This window comes from Rissa tridactyla, chromosome 9 (genome assembly GCF_028500815.1).
Source record: "Rissa tridactyla isolate bRisTri1 chromosome 9, bRisTri1.patW.cur.20221130, whole genome shotgun sequence".
In the NCBI taxonomy this organism is placed as follows: Eukaryota; Metazoa; Chordata; class Aves; order Charadriiformes; family Laridae; genus Rissa; species Rissa tridactyla.
The window spans coordinates 6,992,034-7,011,215 of record NC_071474.1 but is presented as its reverse complement, the minus strand read 5'-3'; the positions used below and the strand labels follow the sequence as shown (position 1 = coordinate 7,011,215).

The window sequence follows — 19,182 nt, the reverse complement described above, 5'->3', positions numbered from 1 at the left end:
GTAAATTCCTCCTCTCCAGATTTGGTTGAAAGAATCGGGGTAGTGGCTTTTCTAATGTTTTCTGCGTGTTTTTATTCAGTGGTTAGTGAAACGATTCTTTGCACTATGACAAACCCTTACCACATGTGCATGGCAATTTCTATTTTGCAATGGCATAACATGGTTGCATCACCAAGTTTCAGTAGATGATATGAGGTGAGTGTCACTACGTCAGCGGTGCTCTTAGATATCATGCAATTCCTGTTAATCAGAATGATAGGCATGGGATGTAAATAAATTCCATCACTAAGCTTTTTTCAGCCCCCCCCCTCGTTGCTCTGTGCTTCATGTAGTGATACCACGCTCAATGGACGTTAAGCATCACTGGTGGGAGTGGTGATGTGTGACGTGCATGAGATCTCCGGGAGGGTGCGTGGTGGCGTGCGAAACCCAGGGTGCTCCAGAAACAAGCTGCTGTTGAAGGGGCTGCTGGGTAGCACTTGCCTTTCTATGCTGTGGCAAACTCATGGAGAAACACGTGTGGGAGCTTGTTTCGGCTGCAGGCATGCCAGGTAAGCAAGTCCTCTTACCCAATCCTGCCTCAGTTTCCTTGCCTGAAACACACAGCTGTGATACTTGGCTCCCTTGTTAGGCACCAGGAGATGCAGCCAAGAAAGTGTTAGGGGATGCAGCCAAGAAAAATTGTTACGTGGCAGCGCTGCTGTTGCTTTTATTTCCCTTCGCCTGTAGTCATTCACGTAGTTTCCTTTCCAGCTCCACCCTCACCCAGGGCTCTCCAGGGGAGTGCTGCCAGCCCCCCCACCCCCGCCCTCTGCCACCACCTTCCCCTCCGCCCCTGGGCCTTTGGGACAAAACCATCGGGGTTTGGGATTTGGTCGGGGGATGCCCTGGGGGACGGGGAAGAGAAGTTCTGGGCGGGGATGCTGCTGGGGGTGCTCCGAGGGAAATGATCCGGGGGGGCGGATGCTCTAAGGTGGGATGCCCTGGGGGGATGGATGCTGAGAAGGGGATGCTGGCGGGGGCGGGTTGCGGTAAAGCCCGGAGGGTTCCGGGCCGCGGGGGAGGCGGGCGGGAAGGGCGCAGGGCGGAGCGGGGGGCGGGCGGCGGTGACAGTGACAGCCACAGCCACACGTGCCCGCCCCGCGACCGGCGGCGTTGGCGGAGCGGCTCCGGCGGCGATGGGTGGCTGCGGGCTCCCGGCGGGCTCTGCCCGGAGCGCAGGTAACCCCAGCGACCCGGCGCCCCCCGGTTTGGGTTCCCCGGGTTGGGGGGGGCTCCTCCCGTCCGTCCGCCCGCCGGGGCTGCGGCGGCGCTCGCTGCTCCCCTCTGCTTCGGTCTTCAGCGCGTCCTGTCCCGCCGGTTTCAACACAGAGTGGATTTTCTTTAAAAGAAAAATCTCAGCTGGTGGTAGGAGTGGGGGGTTTAAGTGCTTTTTTCCTTCTTTCTTGCTTTTTTCCTTCTTTTTTTTTCCTTCTTTTTTTTTTTCTTCTTTTTTTTTCTTCTTTTTTTCCTTCTTTTTTTTTCCTTCTTTTTTTTTTCCTTCTTTTTTTTTTCCTTCTTTTTTTTTTCCTTCTTTTTTTTTTCCTTCTTTTTTTTTTCCTTCTTTTTTTTTTCCTTCTTTTTTTTTTCCTTCTTTTTTTTTTCCTTCTTTTTTTTTTCCTTCTTTTTTTTTTCCTTCTTTTTTTTTTCCTTCTTTTTTTTTTTCCTTCTTTTTTTTTTTCCTTCTTTTTTTTTTTCCTTCTTTTTTTTTTTCCTTCTTTTTTTTTTTTCCTTCCTTCTTTTTTTTTGGAGACTTGGTGGATTCTTCCTGTTTTGTGCCAGCCCAATTGCTATCATTTTTTTTGTACTTTCCTAGCTATCCAGGAGGAACTAACTTTGCAGTGGGAGGCTCAAAGTTACTCTGTGCTTTGCTTTGCTGTGTATTGCTTTAATGATGCTGCCCAAGATACCTGGACCTTGTGTGAATATTTTTTGTTATCCGTATGAGAAAACTGTGCTGGAGAAATCCTTTCCCAACGGGCTTTCACTGAACTCATTCATCCCTACGTGTACTTGCTCACTGAATTTGAGTTGTTTGATTATTGACTTTAGTTAAAGAAATAACCCACTTAATAATAAGGCAATCTGTAGAATAAAAACAAACAAACCAACCCCCGAACAAACAATAACAACAACAAACCATTCACACAAGTACATCAATGTAGCAAAGTTGTTTTAAGGGTACTTTTAACGGAAATTTAAGAAGTAAGGTATAGTTCTTTACAAGCTCATGAACAGATATTTTTAATGAGAAATAGTCTTAATTTTTTAGTGATGTTAGTGTAGCACAATTATGGCAACTGACAAGAAACCAGTTGGTGCCCTTAAGTTTTATGACAGCTCAAAGCACGCTGGAAGCTGAATTACTACTACATGGCGTTATGAAAATAGAAAATCTCACCTGAATATTTTTGTATTAATTTTCCATGATTAAGCTGTAGAATTTGTCACGTATTTTGCAGTGATCTTGATTCATTCTCAGAAGACGGGACTGTTGAGTGGGTAGATTTAGCTGTCAGGATGAATGGGTGTATTTGACTAATAATCTTATTTGTTTGATTTCTTGCTGCTTTTCAATACCATCAGAAAATAGCTTATTGTAAAGCAAATAGACTTTCATATGATGTAGTCTGAAGATGGATTCAGTGTGTGTAGTTTCACTTTGCAGTAGCTGTGGGAAGAACAATTTGGAGAAAATGGTGCAGAGAGGAAACTCATTTTATTTCTTAAAAAAATTTTGGCACTTTTCATTTTTTCATAAGGATGGTAAATTTTGTGCTGTTAAGAAATACTGAATTTTGATTATATTAAGCAATAGAATAGTTTGTAGATGTGTGTATTTAAGGTGTCGATTAAGAAACAAGGGCATGAGGAGGGGCACCGCTGTTGTTGTCAGGTGGTAGAAGGTGTGTGTCTAAGTAGCACCTGGGTTCCTGTAATCATCCCCTCTTTGGCCAGTGCATAAGACCATAACAGAGGGCTAGAAGCATTGCTTATCATGTCTTTTGAGGTAATTACTACCATAACTGGCTCAACTTCACTGCAAGTTTTTGTTTCCCAGTGGCTTCTGCATTTAGTAATACAAGCAGCTGCTTTCCAACTAACTGCACTGATGAAATTCCTCTTACTTGAGCAGGTAATTATTCAAAATGTACCTGCTCAGGCAAGGAATGCTTCTTGAGGAGAACAGTGATTGTGCTTTGAATGCTGAAGTTCACTGGGATTTGGGGCTGCCCGTGATGAAGCCAGAGTCGGGCCGTTTGTGTGGCCAGGGTGGGCCTGGGGCAGGGGATAAACCTCATCCCAGAAGCTTCTCAGTTTCTCCCACTGAGATTTCCAGGCAATATTGAGTGTCTGCTTCTGCTGCTTTTGTGCTGATTTTGTCTGTTTCATCTCTAAAACTAATTTCTTATTGATAACTGAGGCTTGCCATGAGGCCTCCACCAGCAGCGGTGAAATTCATGCAAGACACGTGGAACACCTTGTGCTGTCACTTAGTTAGGAGAATCTCAGGTTTTATCCCTTTTGGTGACTCACTCCTGTACCATGAACTAATTTTAGTATGGGACTTTGAATTCCAGTCTCCCAAGGTACAGAGATGTGGGGTCTCTCATCACCTCCATGCTGGTTGGGGTCCCTCTGCCCGGGCAGCAGCCTGCTGGCGTGGGAGAGAGGGAAGCTTTACCTTAGCAGAGGGGAGCAAAGCATGCTAAATATGCTCTGCATTTCCTCCACGCCGTTTCCATCCTTGAGTGGAAAACTGCTCCCGATTTCCTCAGATTTGGAGGATTTATGTTGGCACCCTTCCCACATTCCCGTCTTACTTCCAGTTGTATTTATTAGATAATAGACTTGCATAGAAGCTTGTTTATAAGCAAAAGGAACGTTTTCTTTTTTTTTCTACCGAAGTTAAGCAGTTAAATGTTCCCTCAGTCCCAGGGGGCTGTTTCTCAAGACTAAATTGGTCTTTGCAGGATTATGAGGATGTCAGAAGCCTCGAACTCTGATTTCAAAATGAGTATCAGCATAACAGCTCTACCTGAGTGCACCTCTATTTTCTAAGCTGCCGCTGCTACAAAATCAAATCGCAGAAGCAGAGGAGATATATTAATATTTAGGTAATTTGTGTCACTGACTAGCTAGGCTTTCTGCATTCCACGTAAGGATTAACTCTCCATTCTCCCCATTGTCTTCTGCGTGAGGGTCCTAATGAAGACCAAGAGCATTAAGAGAAACTGGGACAAGTCTCTTGTGTTTGATCAAGTGATTGATCACCTTATAATATGCCTGGCAATTTCTTGACAAAATTAGTTCAGGTGTAACTACAGGTTTACCAGCATTGCGGAGCGGGGTGATCGCTGTGTGGGCAGGCAGCGTTGGTCTCATTTAAGGATCGGTAATAAGGAAGCTTTGTTAATGGAGGCTTCATTTCTGATAGATTTGCTCCCAGCTTCCCTGGATTTTGGGTACCTTGTGAATAGTAAGGCACTGGGGATGTGCAGTCTGGCTGTCCTGCCCTGAGGATGCCACCTCCTAAAGCAAGCTCTGCTTTTGGCACCCGCATCGCAGCACGACTCACTCTGCCGGGGGAAGTACCTGCACACATGTAATTTTATTTCCACTAACTCATCCTGTAAAGGAGGCTTCTGCTATAAGTTTAAGACGGGTTTAGGAATTAGTAGTTCTCTTCTTTATCAAAAAACGCAGACCTTTAAAAAAAGCTGCACAACCAATCACAGGTCATTTTAAAACCCTTTAACCTATTCTTTCAACATAAAAACCCATGTGGTTAGTTACTCCTAATGATAGGACTGCGGAAAATAGGATGTTAATTAACTCTTCTTGAAACATGCCTAGATGGTTTTGAATTTCGAATGTTTTGCACGACATTATCAGACAAATCAATAAAAAAAAGAAAAGATTTTGTATGCCTGTTGTGTGTGCCAGTTAAGAAGTTTGGATGGTAGAACATTAACCAGGCTCCTTGAATGGTCTGTGCTTTTCAATTAAGAGAGGTCAGTGGAGAGGATAACGTAGAAGGGGGCAAAATCTGAGTGATATGGAGTAAACAGAGAACAATATTCATAATTTCATATAACTCAAGATTTTAGAAGTGAAAAGAAATTATCAAATTTCAATGTGGTTTTTTTTTTGGAGGTACATTTCAATAAAAGGAGATAGTGTTTCACACAAGCATGATTTATCTATGGAACTCATTACCGCAGTGTCCTCCTGTTGCTTAAGATATAAATGAATTTTAAAAATTGTTAGGCAAATTACTAGAGAAAAAGTATGTTAGGACTGATAATCACAAAGATGCAGATACAATTTCTGACTGAAGCAGCCCTTAAATCAGGGATTCCTGGAAACCAGGAGATTATTTTGCAGGCAGAATCACCATATAATTTCCTGACCTTATATTCTTGCCCTGAGCATCTGCTTTTGGTCAGAGTTAGAGGCAGTTTATCGGGCTAAATCGACATTTGGAGTGATGCAGGCCACTTACATGCTAGATAGGATAAAAAAATTTGGATAGGTTTTTCTTAGATCACTGCGACATTGTCCAAAACAGTTCCAAGCAGGTGAATGTTTAGATGTCACTTCAGTTTTCACACTTGGAGAAAAACCTGCAGGAACTAGTGTGCTTAATGCTGTATTTCCTTAAGTTTTGATTTACTGGCTACTCGTAATCTTCTGTTAAGAATGCGGATTGATCTGACATTTCACCAGGCTACACTACTGCTGCAAGGCTTCGTTGTTTTATCACTCGTGAAATAATTGGATTATTGTGTGAAAATCTGGAGGATGCTAGGATTTTGCTTTTGACTTCTATTTCCCTAAATGTATATTGCTGTATTTTTTTTGAGGCAGGCTCCTGTTTTTATTATCTTTGCATAAACAGTCTGCTGACCTTTTGGCATTTTTTTAACCTTTGGTTTTGGTGTTTGCATCGCCTCCTCTTAGATCCCGAAGCAGGGCTGATGGTGACAAATTGGGATCCTTGTGTTTGTGGGTAGGATGCACAGTGTGACCACCGTTGCTCTTACAGGAGAGCATCTTGGTAACACTTTCTGGTGGTCCCCAGTTAAAACAAGTTAGCTTGATTGCTTGCTTCTGGTTTCTTGGTTAGCGTATGGTGAGAGCTGGAGCTAAGTGACCCGGAGGGTGACTTTTTTGCCTGCTGTCGTGGCTGCCTGTTTCATGTGTATTTACACAGATGCTCCTTTGCTAGCTTGTTTTCACTTTCCCACAAAAACAACTTGCAAAAATACAAGCAAAATAGTAATGTAGGTTTTGAGATCTTTGTTTTGTTTTGTTGGCTTTTTGAGATGGGGGAAAAAAAAAGAAGATCTCTTATTCATATCCTTCCTTTCTGGGAAGTACTTGTACCCTTGACAGTTCTTCCTGTTGCCCATTCCTAAGAACTACATTTGTAGTTTGCAAAGTGAATTTTGCTTTACTGGAAACTTTAGGTTTGCGCAGACTTCATTGTTTTGGAAATTCTTTGAATTGTATAGCTTTGCTGCCTTAAGATCAGAGATAAGAGCTAATTTGGAAAGAAAAGATTTCCAGCTCTGTGTAACTCCATAAATTAAGACACAGAAGTAGCTCTGTCTTTTGGGGATTTATAAACGTGTGCTTTCATTCTTTGCTCCTAAATAGATAAGCCCTGCTCTAGAAGTTAGTACTAGCCAGGATGGGGTATATAATCTATATTGTTTGATAATCTCTTGATGGACCAGAATGGAAATTAGATGGCCATACTAATTTATTTGAGCAGGCATTTGTCTTTGTCGCCATGGATGAGGAGGTGGCGATGATCTGGACCTGTCAGCAAGGATGGGGCAGAGTCTCTTAGCTCACGTTATCACGGCTGTGAAATATTTTTTTTTTAAAGCCTGGCTCACTTGAGTTTTAAGTGGGAAGGGATTATGAAGCTCTGTTTTTTGAAATTCTGTTGGATACAAATTCCCCTTAAAGTAAAATCCTGTTGAACCTAATGGTTTTGACAATTTCAATTAAAAATATCCAAATGAATGAAGTAACATAACTCGGCTCCTTGGCGCTTGTTTCCCTGGGTTTCAAGTGGAATGTTTTTTGCTGTCTTCCCTCATGGGAAACATCTGCAGAACCAAACGGCAAATCATTAATGCTCATTCAATAGCAGGCTTTGTTCCCAGTTTCTTGTACTTGGAAACAATTAACTGTAGAATTTTGTTTTGTCTTGTTTTTCTCTTTGAATGCAAACATTTAATTCCAGTTATATATTCTAGTGGATTTTGTAGAAGTCCTGCTATTTGGGATTGTTTGTAGTTATTTTAGAATACACACTCCTCACCTAAATTCAGATAGTGGTAATTGTGATAGTACCTTTGTAGTTGGGGTGTGATTTTTTTTTTTTTTTTAATTTAATGTATAAATAGCTGAATTGCGTTTAACTTTGTAAAACTGTAATTTAGTACAAGCTAGGGGAAGACATTTGACTTTTGAAATGCAACCTGTTTCCTCCAGTTCAGGAAGATTTCTGGTTCCTAACATCCACCAAACAACCTTGGATGCCTCATAGAAACTTTTAGCAAAAAAAAAAATAAATAAATCTGTCCAGCCTTACGCACTAAGCAAATGAAAGCTGAAGGCTACAATTTAGGTGCAAAAGGTGTTTGAACCAGAAAACCTCCTAATTTGTTTTGCTGATGGGGAGCAGTTTGTGTTTCAGGACACTTGCCAAATTAGTCATTCTTGCCCATGTCTGCTAGACACAGGTAACTGGAACGTGGGTAGCTCTTAAATCCATTCAAAAACATTACTACATCTTGAAAGTTTTTTTTTATTGACACCTTTTATTGACAAAGTTTTGTGTTTGAGCTCTAAGTGGTTTTAATCCGTGAACAAATACAGGAGATTGTATAATCATGATAGCTGAATTAAAATGCCTTCTAGTTAGTATTCACCAGAACTAAACATCCATGATTAATAAACTCTGAGTTTTGTTTGTTAATTATGGGCTAAGTGGTCGTCGTTTATGCACTTAACACTTAGTTTGAGAATACGTGAACGTATTCTCAATGGCATGATAATGACAGGTGTAGTGGTCAGTTTGATCTGTTCTAAACTATTCCGCCTGGAGCTCTGCGTGCATGAAAGGAGAATTAAAAACAAAAAAAAAACCCCAACCCACTGTGGTCACAGTGTACAAATGCGGTTGGCAGCACGAGCAAGGACCTGTAGATATGCTTAGGGGAAGGTATTTAAAGTTTAGCAGACTACCCCACCCTGCCTATGGCAAATTTACCTTGGATGAATCAGGACTAAAGTGTTTTTAAGGACTGTGTAATACGTCTGCAGTTCTTCACAATAAGAGTAGTTTGATTTGGACAGAAGTTACTGTCTTCGTGGGTCTGCCACTTGGAGGTAGCAGGCCAGAAGCTCTCTGCTGGGATCTAGGATTTGTGGTTTTCAGTCTGAAGCAATTAAATGGAATAAAAACCAGCAAACTCCGTCTCTAAATGGTGCATCTCTTGAATTCTATTTAAAATAATTTTAAGTTGAGGTTTGGGTGTCTCATGCCAACAGATAAGGTAATCACCCTGTCATTTGAGGCATTCTCATTCACAATTGGATCCAACCTTAACTAATGAGTCCCATCTCCCTGTCAGTGAAGAATTTCAGTGGATATTTCATAGGATAAAGGAAAGGAGATGAGGATCATGGAATCATTTGACGGTGTGCAGTGGGATTGAATAAAGTGGTTAAAGATGCGTGAAGTTCTGCCATGAATCACCGGTCCAGAACAGCGTTTCTCAAAGCGTGGGGTGTTTCCTTCTTCCCAAAATGCATTTAATGGAGGCCTGAATGAGCGATGCGCTGTGCTGCAGATGCTGAAGTGAGGCAGGCATTGTGTGATACCCGTGTCAACTGGTTCTGTGCCATGTGAGCATGGCCATACTGCGTGAGATCAAAGGTCCACGTCCCCAGGACCTGGTCTCTGACAAGGGCATGCAGTCAGAGCAGTGTAATATCAAAGAAGCCCTCACTGGGGCCCAGAGAGGACGGGGCATTTTGGAAAATTCTGGGTTAGAAACAGAAAGCACTGAAGAAAATTGTCTGTGGCATCAGATCAAGTGACGAGTGTAACACCAATGAGCCTAATTCCTGCGTAAAAACTGCCTGTAACTACAGTGAGGGCAAAGATGTGCAAAATGAAAGCTATGGAGCAGGTTTGCCACATAAACCAAGTATTTTAGAGGAGCTGCAAGTGAATTTTAAATTACTTCATCAAGTGCAAGTAAAAGAGGCATCATCCTAACTCAGCAATGCCAGTATTTCTGTTTTGGGGAGCTTTTCTGATCAGATCACTTTCAGGAATGCACCAGAAAAACCAGGCTTTATTATAGAGTTAAGGTTCTTTGAACTTCTGCAGGTAAAATCCTCAACAGGTCCCTTAATATTCATCCCTGCATGGGATTGCAGCAAGTTCTTACATTTTCGTTTTTGACCTTTTTATTCAAAGTTAAAATAGTTACCAGAATCACAGTTTGTGATTTTCTCAAAAATTATGTTGGTGTTCAGGGGCTTCAGCAAAGTGAAACCCCAGCGTTAAGACTTGGGAAATGCCGAATTGTAATTAGCGATGAACATGGGTTAAATTTACCAACTTTATCTGATCTTCTCAGTGGGAAAATAATGCTGTAACAGAACTCGGAGAACAAGGTGAATAATTCTAGTGCCAGGAGGCTGAAAACTCAAACGGTGTGTGGAAAGATAAACCTCAAAGCTGGTTCTCTTCTATGAGAAATGACTGGCATTTAGAGATGTGTGCTGGTATACATTTAATATATAGCATTAAAAAAAAAAATATTAAAGGAACCTTTAGGTTTATGCTACCATTTGTGTACTGAACATTTTACTGTCTTGACTTCAGGGGAACAGTGTGGCTGATTTTAGTTGCGTGCATTGGCTTCATATTTAAAGTACTATGTTATTGTCCAGGGTGAAATTTATTCATCGGAATCACAGCTATGAATAAGCAGAATGAAGCTCCTTTAGTCCAGGAAAAAGGTATATTGATACATTTGCTTGCTTTTCTGTGTATAACAGAATCTTGCTATTGCTAATCTTACCCAGAAGACAGGCTGGCATAAGCAGAAGTTTTCTTGGCATTAGTGATTAGTTTGTATGCATCTCTTCTCGACGTTGTTACATTTAGCCAATGCAAAACTATGTTTTTGAAAGATTTTTACTTTCAGGAGTTATTCCCTAGTAATTATCTGCTCCTGCTTCAGTATTTTTCTGAGTGTCTTATCTCAGGATCCTTTGTAACTGAATTTTGGAGGAGCTGAGGATCCATGAAGCCCACTAAAATGTTCGTGTATTTTGAAAAAAACTGAAGTGGGGAACTTTGTGCTTAAGTTATCATGCCTGTAACGTGGGCTTGTGTGTGCAGTAGTTCTCCATACTCATAGGTGATTTCTTGGAGATTTAAGAAATACTGTGTGTCTTTCAGCATTACTGCCCTAGGAAAAGATGCCAGTGACAAGGAGGGGTTTTTGTCTCCACCCAAATAAACACTTGTTTACCATTTGTAACCGGGAGGTCAGACACGGATTCATTGTGGCTATTCAGAGGCTGAGGATCTGACCACTGCTTTGAATGCTAAATATTTGTTTTATTCTTCGTTTAAACTCCCCCGTGCCTCTCCCAGGCTCTCCATTTCAGTTGTGGCCGTGGGTCCCCATCCATCATCAGGCTCTGTGCTGTTAACTAGGTACAAGTCAGTTGTACTGATGATTGTGTGACAGCGCAGGAGATGCCACCGAAACCCTCAAACGTTTGGCTTCACCAAGAGCTTCCTAAAGGCTTTATTTGTATGTGGGTTTTCTAGTCTCCCTTTCAGGTTTCCCAGTGGCAACGCTCAACACCAGATGTCTAAGTGCAGTGATTTTCTGTAAGGAGACTTGTGGTTCTTGCAGAAAATGAGGGCTAGTACTGGTGCAATTCCCTCATTCAGTGATGCGCTACAACACACCAACCTCTGTTTTCTTTAGGGGCAGTCGCCTTCAGCCTCCTGCCTTTGTCAGTTAAGAGACTGTAAAAACACTGGGTTATTTTATCTATGGATACACCCAAACCGTGTGGATGTTAAATGCGAAAAGAACATTTAATCGCACAGGTCAATACAGATTCAAGGTAACCTGAACTCTCCTGTGTACCCGACGTTCTCCGTGAGCTCTGGCCCCGGCACGTGCCATGTTGCTGTTGGGAAGAGGAAGGTGCTGTAGTAAGGAAGAAAAGAGGGCAAACTGTTAGCAACCTGCTTAGTGCAGGCTTTTGTCCTCGTCAAGTTAGCACCAGGCCATTCCTATGGATCAAAAGTGTTCTGTTTGTGCCACTTTGGTAAACTGTGTTTAAATAAAGAATCACGCAGAGCTTTTAATAGATCTCTCTCCTTTAGTCACTGAGTTTTGATTAGTAGTGTGACAATAATAGTTATTTAGGGAGCAATGCTGGCACAGGCACAAGTAATTTGCATATAAACACAAACTTCTTTTATTTAAATGTCACTCAAGTGCTAGTAAAAGGGACTGGCTGACTTGGCCTCCAGTGGAAATGAGTCTCCAATTTCCTTCCTAGGTTTGTTTTCCCTGAGAGTTATGAAAAGGGATGATCTATTTCTGTGCACCTCTTGTTACAAAAATATACCTTTTGTTATGAGAGGTGAAGAAGGGCTTGGATTGAAGGAGAGATCCCCAGCAGTGCAGGGCTGCAGGAATCAGATCTTCATGCACAGGTGTCCCCGGAGAGGTCTGATGCTCAGGAGCTGTGATTACACTGTAAAGATCATATTTGATTGTACCGGCTTGGTACAGTCCCATGAATTAGACTGAAAAGATTGAAGGGGCCTTCTGGCTTGCACAGGTACAATTACGAGCTACAATATTTTGAAGGAAGCTGAAAAAGTGGAAGGAACTTGTGAAATATCTTTATAAAAATACACCCAAACACTTCCTCCTTCATTTCCCCTCTACATACTCATCATTTTTCTGCTGTTTTAGAATAGACAGGAACAAACCGAAAGCAATACTTTTATAAGCTGGAGGCAGGTGCAGGGTTTTTTTTTTTTTTCAGTAACTTTCACTATTAGATGCTATTTTAAGATGCTTGTAGCAGCTGGTCCTTCTGTTACTTCTCATAGTTACTGTCTGCTCATAAATGTTGAGAAAAAAGCTCTCCAGATTGTGCAAAAGAGTCTCTAAGGAGTTAGAGCATCCCTGTTCCTCTCTTGTGTGATAAGTGGAGGAAGGCGTGTGCTCGTTTCAGGTGTTTGTGAAAGATGGAGATCATCCCATTTAAACCAATTAAAAAATGAAAAGCCAAGCGTGGGATCTGTAAGCCCAGCACCTAAAAAATCAGGGATCTGTAAAAAAATGCCTACAAACACAAAACCTAAGAAAAAAAATAAAAATCTTAAAATGCCTGCACAATCTGCATATAATAAACGGGCTTTTCTTAAGCTTTGTATTTACCCTAGATAGTATTTGTGAGTTTCTGCAAGGATTGCAGATTTCTTTCAGCTTATATCAAAAAATAAGGTTAGTTTCTCTTGATCATCTTATTTCTATTCAAGCATTGAAGCATGTAAAATTCTCTTTTATGAAGCATTTGTACTAACGCGGTTGACAGCAACAGGTCAAGTTTTTATTTAATTTTATGTTTAAGTTTAGCATCCCGCTATGCTTTGCAAATGAATCTCCAACAATAGAGCAATAGCAGAACAGGATCCGTGTCACCGGACTGGCATCGTTTGAAGCCCTACAGGGAAGCTGAGGCTCAAATGCAATGGCGAGGTTTGGAAGCTGGGCAGGACATGACCCTGCTTTTGCAGCGCGTCGCCTATGCAATGACGACGTTAGCTACACTCCAGCAGTGCGCTCCCTGTGCTTGTTAGCACTAAAAATAATTCTAGAGCTGATTTCCCCAGGGTAATTAGCCCATGCAGAATCAGACTGAGATTAGACTTTTTCTGGTGCCTTATCAAACTTAAGCTCAGGTATTTACCATATGCTGTAAGACACAGCTGCAGGAAGAAAAGGCTGTCTTTCTCAATATTGCGATGTAGGTATCGAATGCAGTGTCCCTTGTTAGTGTTATGTGATCGCACCCAGAGGAATGGCCTCAGGCCCACCCAGATCAGTCTTTGGTTTCAGACTTGTTTTTTGCTACAAAAGAAGCGCAACTCTTGAAGGTGTTACTAATCCAAGGGACATCCTGCCCATGGTAAGGTATTCCCTTTTCTTTTAAATGTTTTAAATATCATATATGAATATAACTTGTGCTGGCTCTGTAATGCTTCAGGAGAAACTGGTAACTGTGAACAAAGAGTGGCTTTATTTGGATGATATTTTCTTATCTCTGTGGCTGTTGATGCTTATCATAAAGCTACTGCTTTTCCAGATAAGGTACTGAAATAAGTCATTGCAAAGAAGGAAGCGTAGGTTTCTTTTGCTAAAGTAATTCCACTCTTACTAGTAATGAGTCATGTTTGACTGGGTTCTAGACACAGTGATGAGAAAAACACGGGGTACTGAATATGATCTGTTGTAGGAATAACCACCTAGTACATACAGTTGTTCAGCCATCCCAGAGGTATTTTCCTAATATTTTTCTCCCCCCCTGCTCCCCTTGCCCCCCCAAGGAGGAATGGTTTAACTTATGGTTTCTAGGTGCAGAAGGTGGGATTTATAGCAAAAAAAAACGGGAGAAGAGTATGAAAAGAGGATCCCAGTCTCTTCCCCCCTGCTCCCTTACCCCCCTTCCTGATGTCACTCTTGTTTCTCAGCGCACTGAATTGAAAAATTGTAAATCTAAAGGGGGTTATGCTCTTATTATAACTTTCAATAGCCAAATGCTGTGCTGCAGAGCAGAAGTGTAATTAGCTTTGCTTCTAACTTGTGCAACGTCTCGTGTGTTAGGTTTTAAGGCAGTGAATCTGTGCCGGGCAGGTGGAGATGGGGGTGAATGTCCTGTGCCACAACAGCCAGAATAAATAGAGGTTTTACAAATGAGGGACCTTAATTAGTACCTCCCAGTTTGAACCTACGTGAAGATGCATGCAACTGAAGAACATCTTCCTAACAGCCTCCAATGCACGTTAGTCTCGTCAGCTGCGATGGGTGTGAATGTCGGCTAGCATTTGGTTGTAGCTGAAAACATACTGACTGAATCACGCGTTATGAAGATGGATGGCATGCAGACTGACCCGATGTTTTCGCTTTAATTGGATGAGCAAATTGAGCACTGTGATTAGTAGATTTATGGAAGTTGTAATAGCGGTGTTCTCGTGCTAAGATGCATTTTTATCTTCTTGCTGGCTTTGGGGATGCTTCTTAGAAGCATTAGCAGGGAGCGTTTTGGGGTGCTTCAGTGAGCATTGTGCACTTCTGGGCGTGCAGGGAATGATTACTTAATGCAGAAAGACAATGTGTTCTATAATTTCCAATATGTAAATCAGTTTGGTTTTGTTTGCCAGTTTAGTTATATTGTGCACTTTTACAGTGTTTTCAGTGTCTTGCAGTATTTCTCACTTGCGGCTTTTCTGGCTTCCTAACAAGACGGTAAGTGAAGTAGAATAGCAGAATGACTTCTCTAGGCTTTCAGTGGCATTTGAAATACCTCGTATAGACACCTGTTAGAACATCTGAAAAATACCTTAGCTCTAAATATTGTAACAATTTAAGGGAGTAAGTAGGGAGTGTTATAGTGAGAGAAACCAAGGCACGTTACAAAAGAAATCCCAAGGACCATAATTAGAAGTTACTTAAGGGAGGATAAAATGCTAGAAAAACGTGTTTTAGCAGTCAGATGGTGAGCTGTGACCAACTTTTTTGTCACTAATCCTTTTCTTCTGGCCCCTGTGGCCCCCAAAAGAGGACGGGGGAGGCACAGCAAAAGAAAAGGATACAGTAAAAATGACAGGTGCGATCAAAAGCCATCTCTCTGAAGGAAGAGATTAAACTATATGGATTCTTCTGAGCGTTTGAGATTTAGCAGCATATTAAAGAGAAGGCTGGAGAAGACAGGCTAAAAATATTTTTTTTCTTATTACATAAGACCAAGGAGGCATTCAAATAAATGAAAAACAGCGTTAAAATTGATAACAGGAAATGTTTCTCTTTGAATAATTACTGTTTGCAGCCGTTTGCTACAATGTGCCGTTTGATGCCAGGGAAAAATAGAGACCAAGCTTATACCAAGAATTTGGCAAAGTACGCTTTTCCCTGTGGTTGCTTAGGGAATATTTGGCAATATGGTTGGCACTGGACTTCTGAGGCTGTGGAAGGAAGAGGGAAAACTTCTGGCCTGTGGAGGATAAGGAGCGTATGAAAAACATGCTGGTACTGAGAACGTGTTCTTTTACAAGCAGTGGAGAATTTCTCCTGAAAATTATGTGTTTCTATTGTCGTTGCTCAGTATGGAAAAGAAAAGCGGAGAAAAATTGATGTAGGCAGAAAGAACAGACTGGTTTTATGAGGAACTGATGCCTCGGTTAGGAGTGCCAGTTGTGCGTGTGAATACATTCTGGTGTGGCAGGGGGATACCCCAGAGAACCTGGCAGCCCTGGCTCCAGCACCGCGCTGGATGGCAGGGGCGGTCCCCATCCCTGATTTCCAGTGGCCTCTCTGGGGAACAGATTTCTGGTCATGGCGGTGATGTGCTTTTTTATGCTTGAACGGGGGAAATGAAAAAAATGCCAGGCTTGGATGGCTGGTGTCAGAGTGCACGTGCCCTTCAGACTGTGTTTACCCTTTTCTAAGATTAGAACAGATTGTGTATTTATTTTTATGTGTGTATTATAACCATCATTTGGGTTAATTTCTTTGTAAGTGCAGTATTTATGAAAGAAAAGTTGTAACCGCTGCAGGAGCGTGGATGTGAAGGTTCAGAGGTGGAGTATGGCCAAACTCCGTGGCAATCCAAGGGTGAGCTTGCTGCTTCTGTGGCCTCAGTTCAGGCAACCTGGTGATCCCTGTGCAGCAAATACCACCACCGTGTTGCCCTGGCGTGGAACCTGTTAGGTGGCAGGTAGCTGGAGCCATCCCCACTGTCCTGACCAAAACCCAGAAACCTTTCCCCTGATTTTTTTTCTTTACTTCCACTGTGATTCTTGCCTGGCTTGAGGACTCTGCCGTTCTAGGTTAAATACAAGCGGCTCTCAGAGATGTAGTATGGTCCCTGCACCATCCTTGCTAAATGAGCATTTCTTCATTACTTCTTCACAGTAGTTCTTCAGCAAGGAAGAATTCCTTCAGCAAAGAAGGAATGGAGCTGGAAAAAAACCATTCAATTGGGGGAAAGTAACTGGAAAAACCTACAGGAACAAGCCCGCTGCTAGGAAACAAAATCTCAAAGCAAACAAAATAAAAACGACAGCAGTGGGTCGTCAAAATGAGAGGGGTGGAGAATAACAGGAAGGGAATCGGAAGCAGTAAGAGCCTTGGGAAGTGGATGTTGTGAGCTGGGTCCTGCCTTTATTTACAGGGTCTTTACTTCAGGAGGTTTCTGTGCATGTAGGCAAGCAAAGCGGAGAGCACTGGCAGTAGATGAGTTGTTTAAATGAGTCCCAACAGTGTGTTTCATAATGTTTTGTGCAAACGTGTTTAGCCTAATAATTTCTGTTATTGGCATGTGATGTAACGCTACCGAGGAGGCCTGCGGCTGCCTTGTCAAGTTTTTATTTAAAGAGGGAAGAGTCCAAGTGAAAGCTATCAGCTGATGAGAGCAAATTTGGCCACGTCTCTGGTGAACTTGCGCAGGGCATCACGTGCTGCTCCAGCATGGGCATTCCTGCCTCTCCAGTCAAATGTGTTAGGGTTGGCACTTATTTCTTTTCTCCTCCCCCTGTAAATCTGATCATCTTGCACTTCACCCCGAGTTCAGTGAGGAAAAAAAAAAAAGCCCTGCCAAATATGACGATGCTGATATTAATCACTTATATACCACTGTAAATGGGGGGAGGATTGTGCAACTTTAGTTATGCAGTAAGACAGTTAAAGCAGTTTTTTGTAGATGCCTGAACGCTCTGCAAGTACAATGGGGTTAGTCATAATTTTATTTAAATAAGTTATTAAGTAACTGGCTATACAACCTCATTCAAATTACTGAATGTAAGAGTAGATTTCTTTGAAAGCAGACGTTGATTTCTCTATCTGGATTCATCCGACAGTTGTATTTCTGTTGCCTCTTATGGCGTTTTCCCTAGTGGTCAGGAAAACAATGAGATAAGTCATTTTTTGGTCAACTATACAAACATTAAAATGTAAATGCGCTACGAGTTTTGGAAGCAGTAGTCATGTAGTTAATGGTATACATTTCTAAGGATATAGGTATATGCTGTAAGCTCTGTGTGTGTGTCTTTGAGACTATAAAGGAGTAAATCTGCAGGTTTCATCAGCTTTTTTCTTCATGAGTTTTGATGATGATTTGACTGTCTCTGCCTCACAGAATAAGGATGGTTGCGCAGCTGTTAACCACGAAAGACACTGTCCACGAGGATATTCCTGTGCACAGAAGAGGTGGCTGTTCAACTGCTCCCTTATGATGCAGATAAAGTAGGTGGTTTTGTTTTGACTCTCTTTTTCTTGTCCCTCCCTGCAGTATAAATGCTCAGTATGAATCAACGCAAAGACAGAGTCCACCAGTAGGTTTTCAAAATCTGTAAGTAATCCATCCGTCCATTTTTGTCCTCATTTTCTCTCAATTGCCTTCTTTATGAGGGAAATTAATTCTGCAGCGGCGACTTTTCCTGGCAGTGGGTTAACGTAAGGGAGTGTTTTGAGGTCTCAGCTGGGATTTCTGGGATGTCCGATGTGTCCCGTTCAGCCTCAGCCACTAAGGTTGTGGAGCTGTTTTTCATGTTGTGTTCATCCACTAACACGCCATGTAAGAATCCATGTAGCCTAGGAAGTAGACAAAAAAATCCCCTACATGTGCTGGAAAAGCATCAGCAGAAATTATAGGGCCAGCTTTGCCAGCATTTTTCATGTGCTAGCATTATCGCGATTTAACTCCCATCAGTAAGTTTTGTACAGAAACAGTTTCAAAGTGGATAAATCTCAAATTTTGGCAAATCAGGACTTGGCAAAAGAAGAAATATGTCTCCTCTTAGCAATCATAAAGTAGTGGGCAGACATTGCGTTTTAGTGTAGGATTAAATACTTGTTCCGGCTGTTTTCCTCCTAAATAATCAAACCTACCCACCAGATTGTATTTGGAAGCACTTACTAATGTGGCGTGCTTTGTTTTAACTGTTTAGAAAAATGACTGAAAGTTTCAAGATGAGACAACGTGAATCATAATCTTCAGCGGCTGTTCACTTCCGTGATTGACTTTCCTTCTTCCTACGTTCCTTTTAGTCACCCTGGGAATCGCTGAAGCCGTTTCGTGCAGGAGACGTTGCTGAGATTCCCCTTGCAGCAATGGACTTGGATAAACCATCCGTCTGGGGATCCCTGAAGCAGAAAACTAGACCGTTCCTGCAGAACCTGAGCGTGAAGAAGACAAGGAAGAGGTCTAGCAAAATGGTGGAGAGGAAGGTCCGTTCCTTGGACCGACGCCTCAGCGTGTCAGTGCCTGACATGTTGGAGGTAGAGACTCTTACGGAAGAAGAAACGACTTATTCGAGTACTCAGGTGTTGTCGGGCTGTTCCCCCAAGAGCTTCTCCAGGTCTGTGGTGTCTCTGAAAAGCAGAAGCAGTTCCGTGAGGCCGACGGGAGAGGACTGGCCATGGGCGCCGCAGCAGGAGATGCGCTCAGAGATGATGGTCACCCACCAGGACACGCAAGTTGCGGGCAACCCAGTGCCTGAGATGAAGAGGAAATCCAGCGAGGACCTTTTTGAGCTGCTGCAGGGCGCCCGCCTGAGCGCTGCTCTGTCGGAAGAGGGGGCAGAGGTAGGTGCTTGGGCACCAGCCAGGCTCAGTGGCAGTATCAGGCTTGTCGTGCTCCCCCTTAATTGGCTGGGTTACAAAGGGGTGGAGGAGGGGACCCTATTCAAGTAATGAATGCGAGATAAAAATACGCATAAACCATAATACATGATATATGAATTACTGGAGGCTAACTCAGATACCTTTCTGTCAGTCTTGA

At 42.3% G+C, this 19,182-nt stretch overlaps 1 protein-coding gene across 2 annotated transcripts in view; it reads left to right on the top strand.

The window, feature by feature from the left end:
* Positions 1–428: 428 nt before the first annotated feature.
* The window catches only part of MCTP2 (multiple C2 and transmembrane domain containing 2), a 126,241-nt gene continuing 107,487 nt past the window's right edge, over positions 429–19,182 (top strand). The window contains exons 1-3 of one of the 2 annotated variants that reach the window (XM_054214601.1): positions 429–551; positions 17,539–17,645; positions 18,450–18,986. In XM_054214601.1, coding sequence (XP_054070576.1) covers positions 18,513–18,986 — 474 coding nt within the window. In that variant the 5' untranslated portion in view covers positions 429–551; positions 17,539–17,645; positions 18,450–18,512. Of the gene's footprint in view, positions 552–1,140; positions 1,222–17,538; positions 17,646–18,449; positions 18,987–19,182 lie in introns of those variants that run through there. The other variant, XM_054214600.1, reaches the window with a different exon arrangement.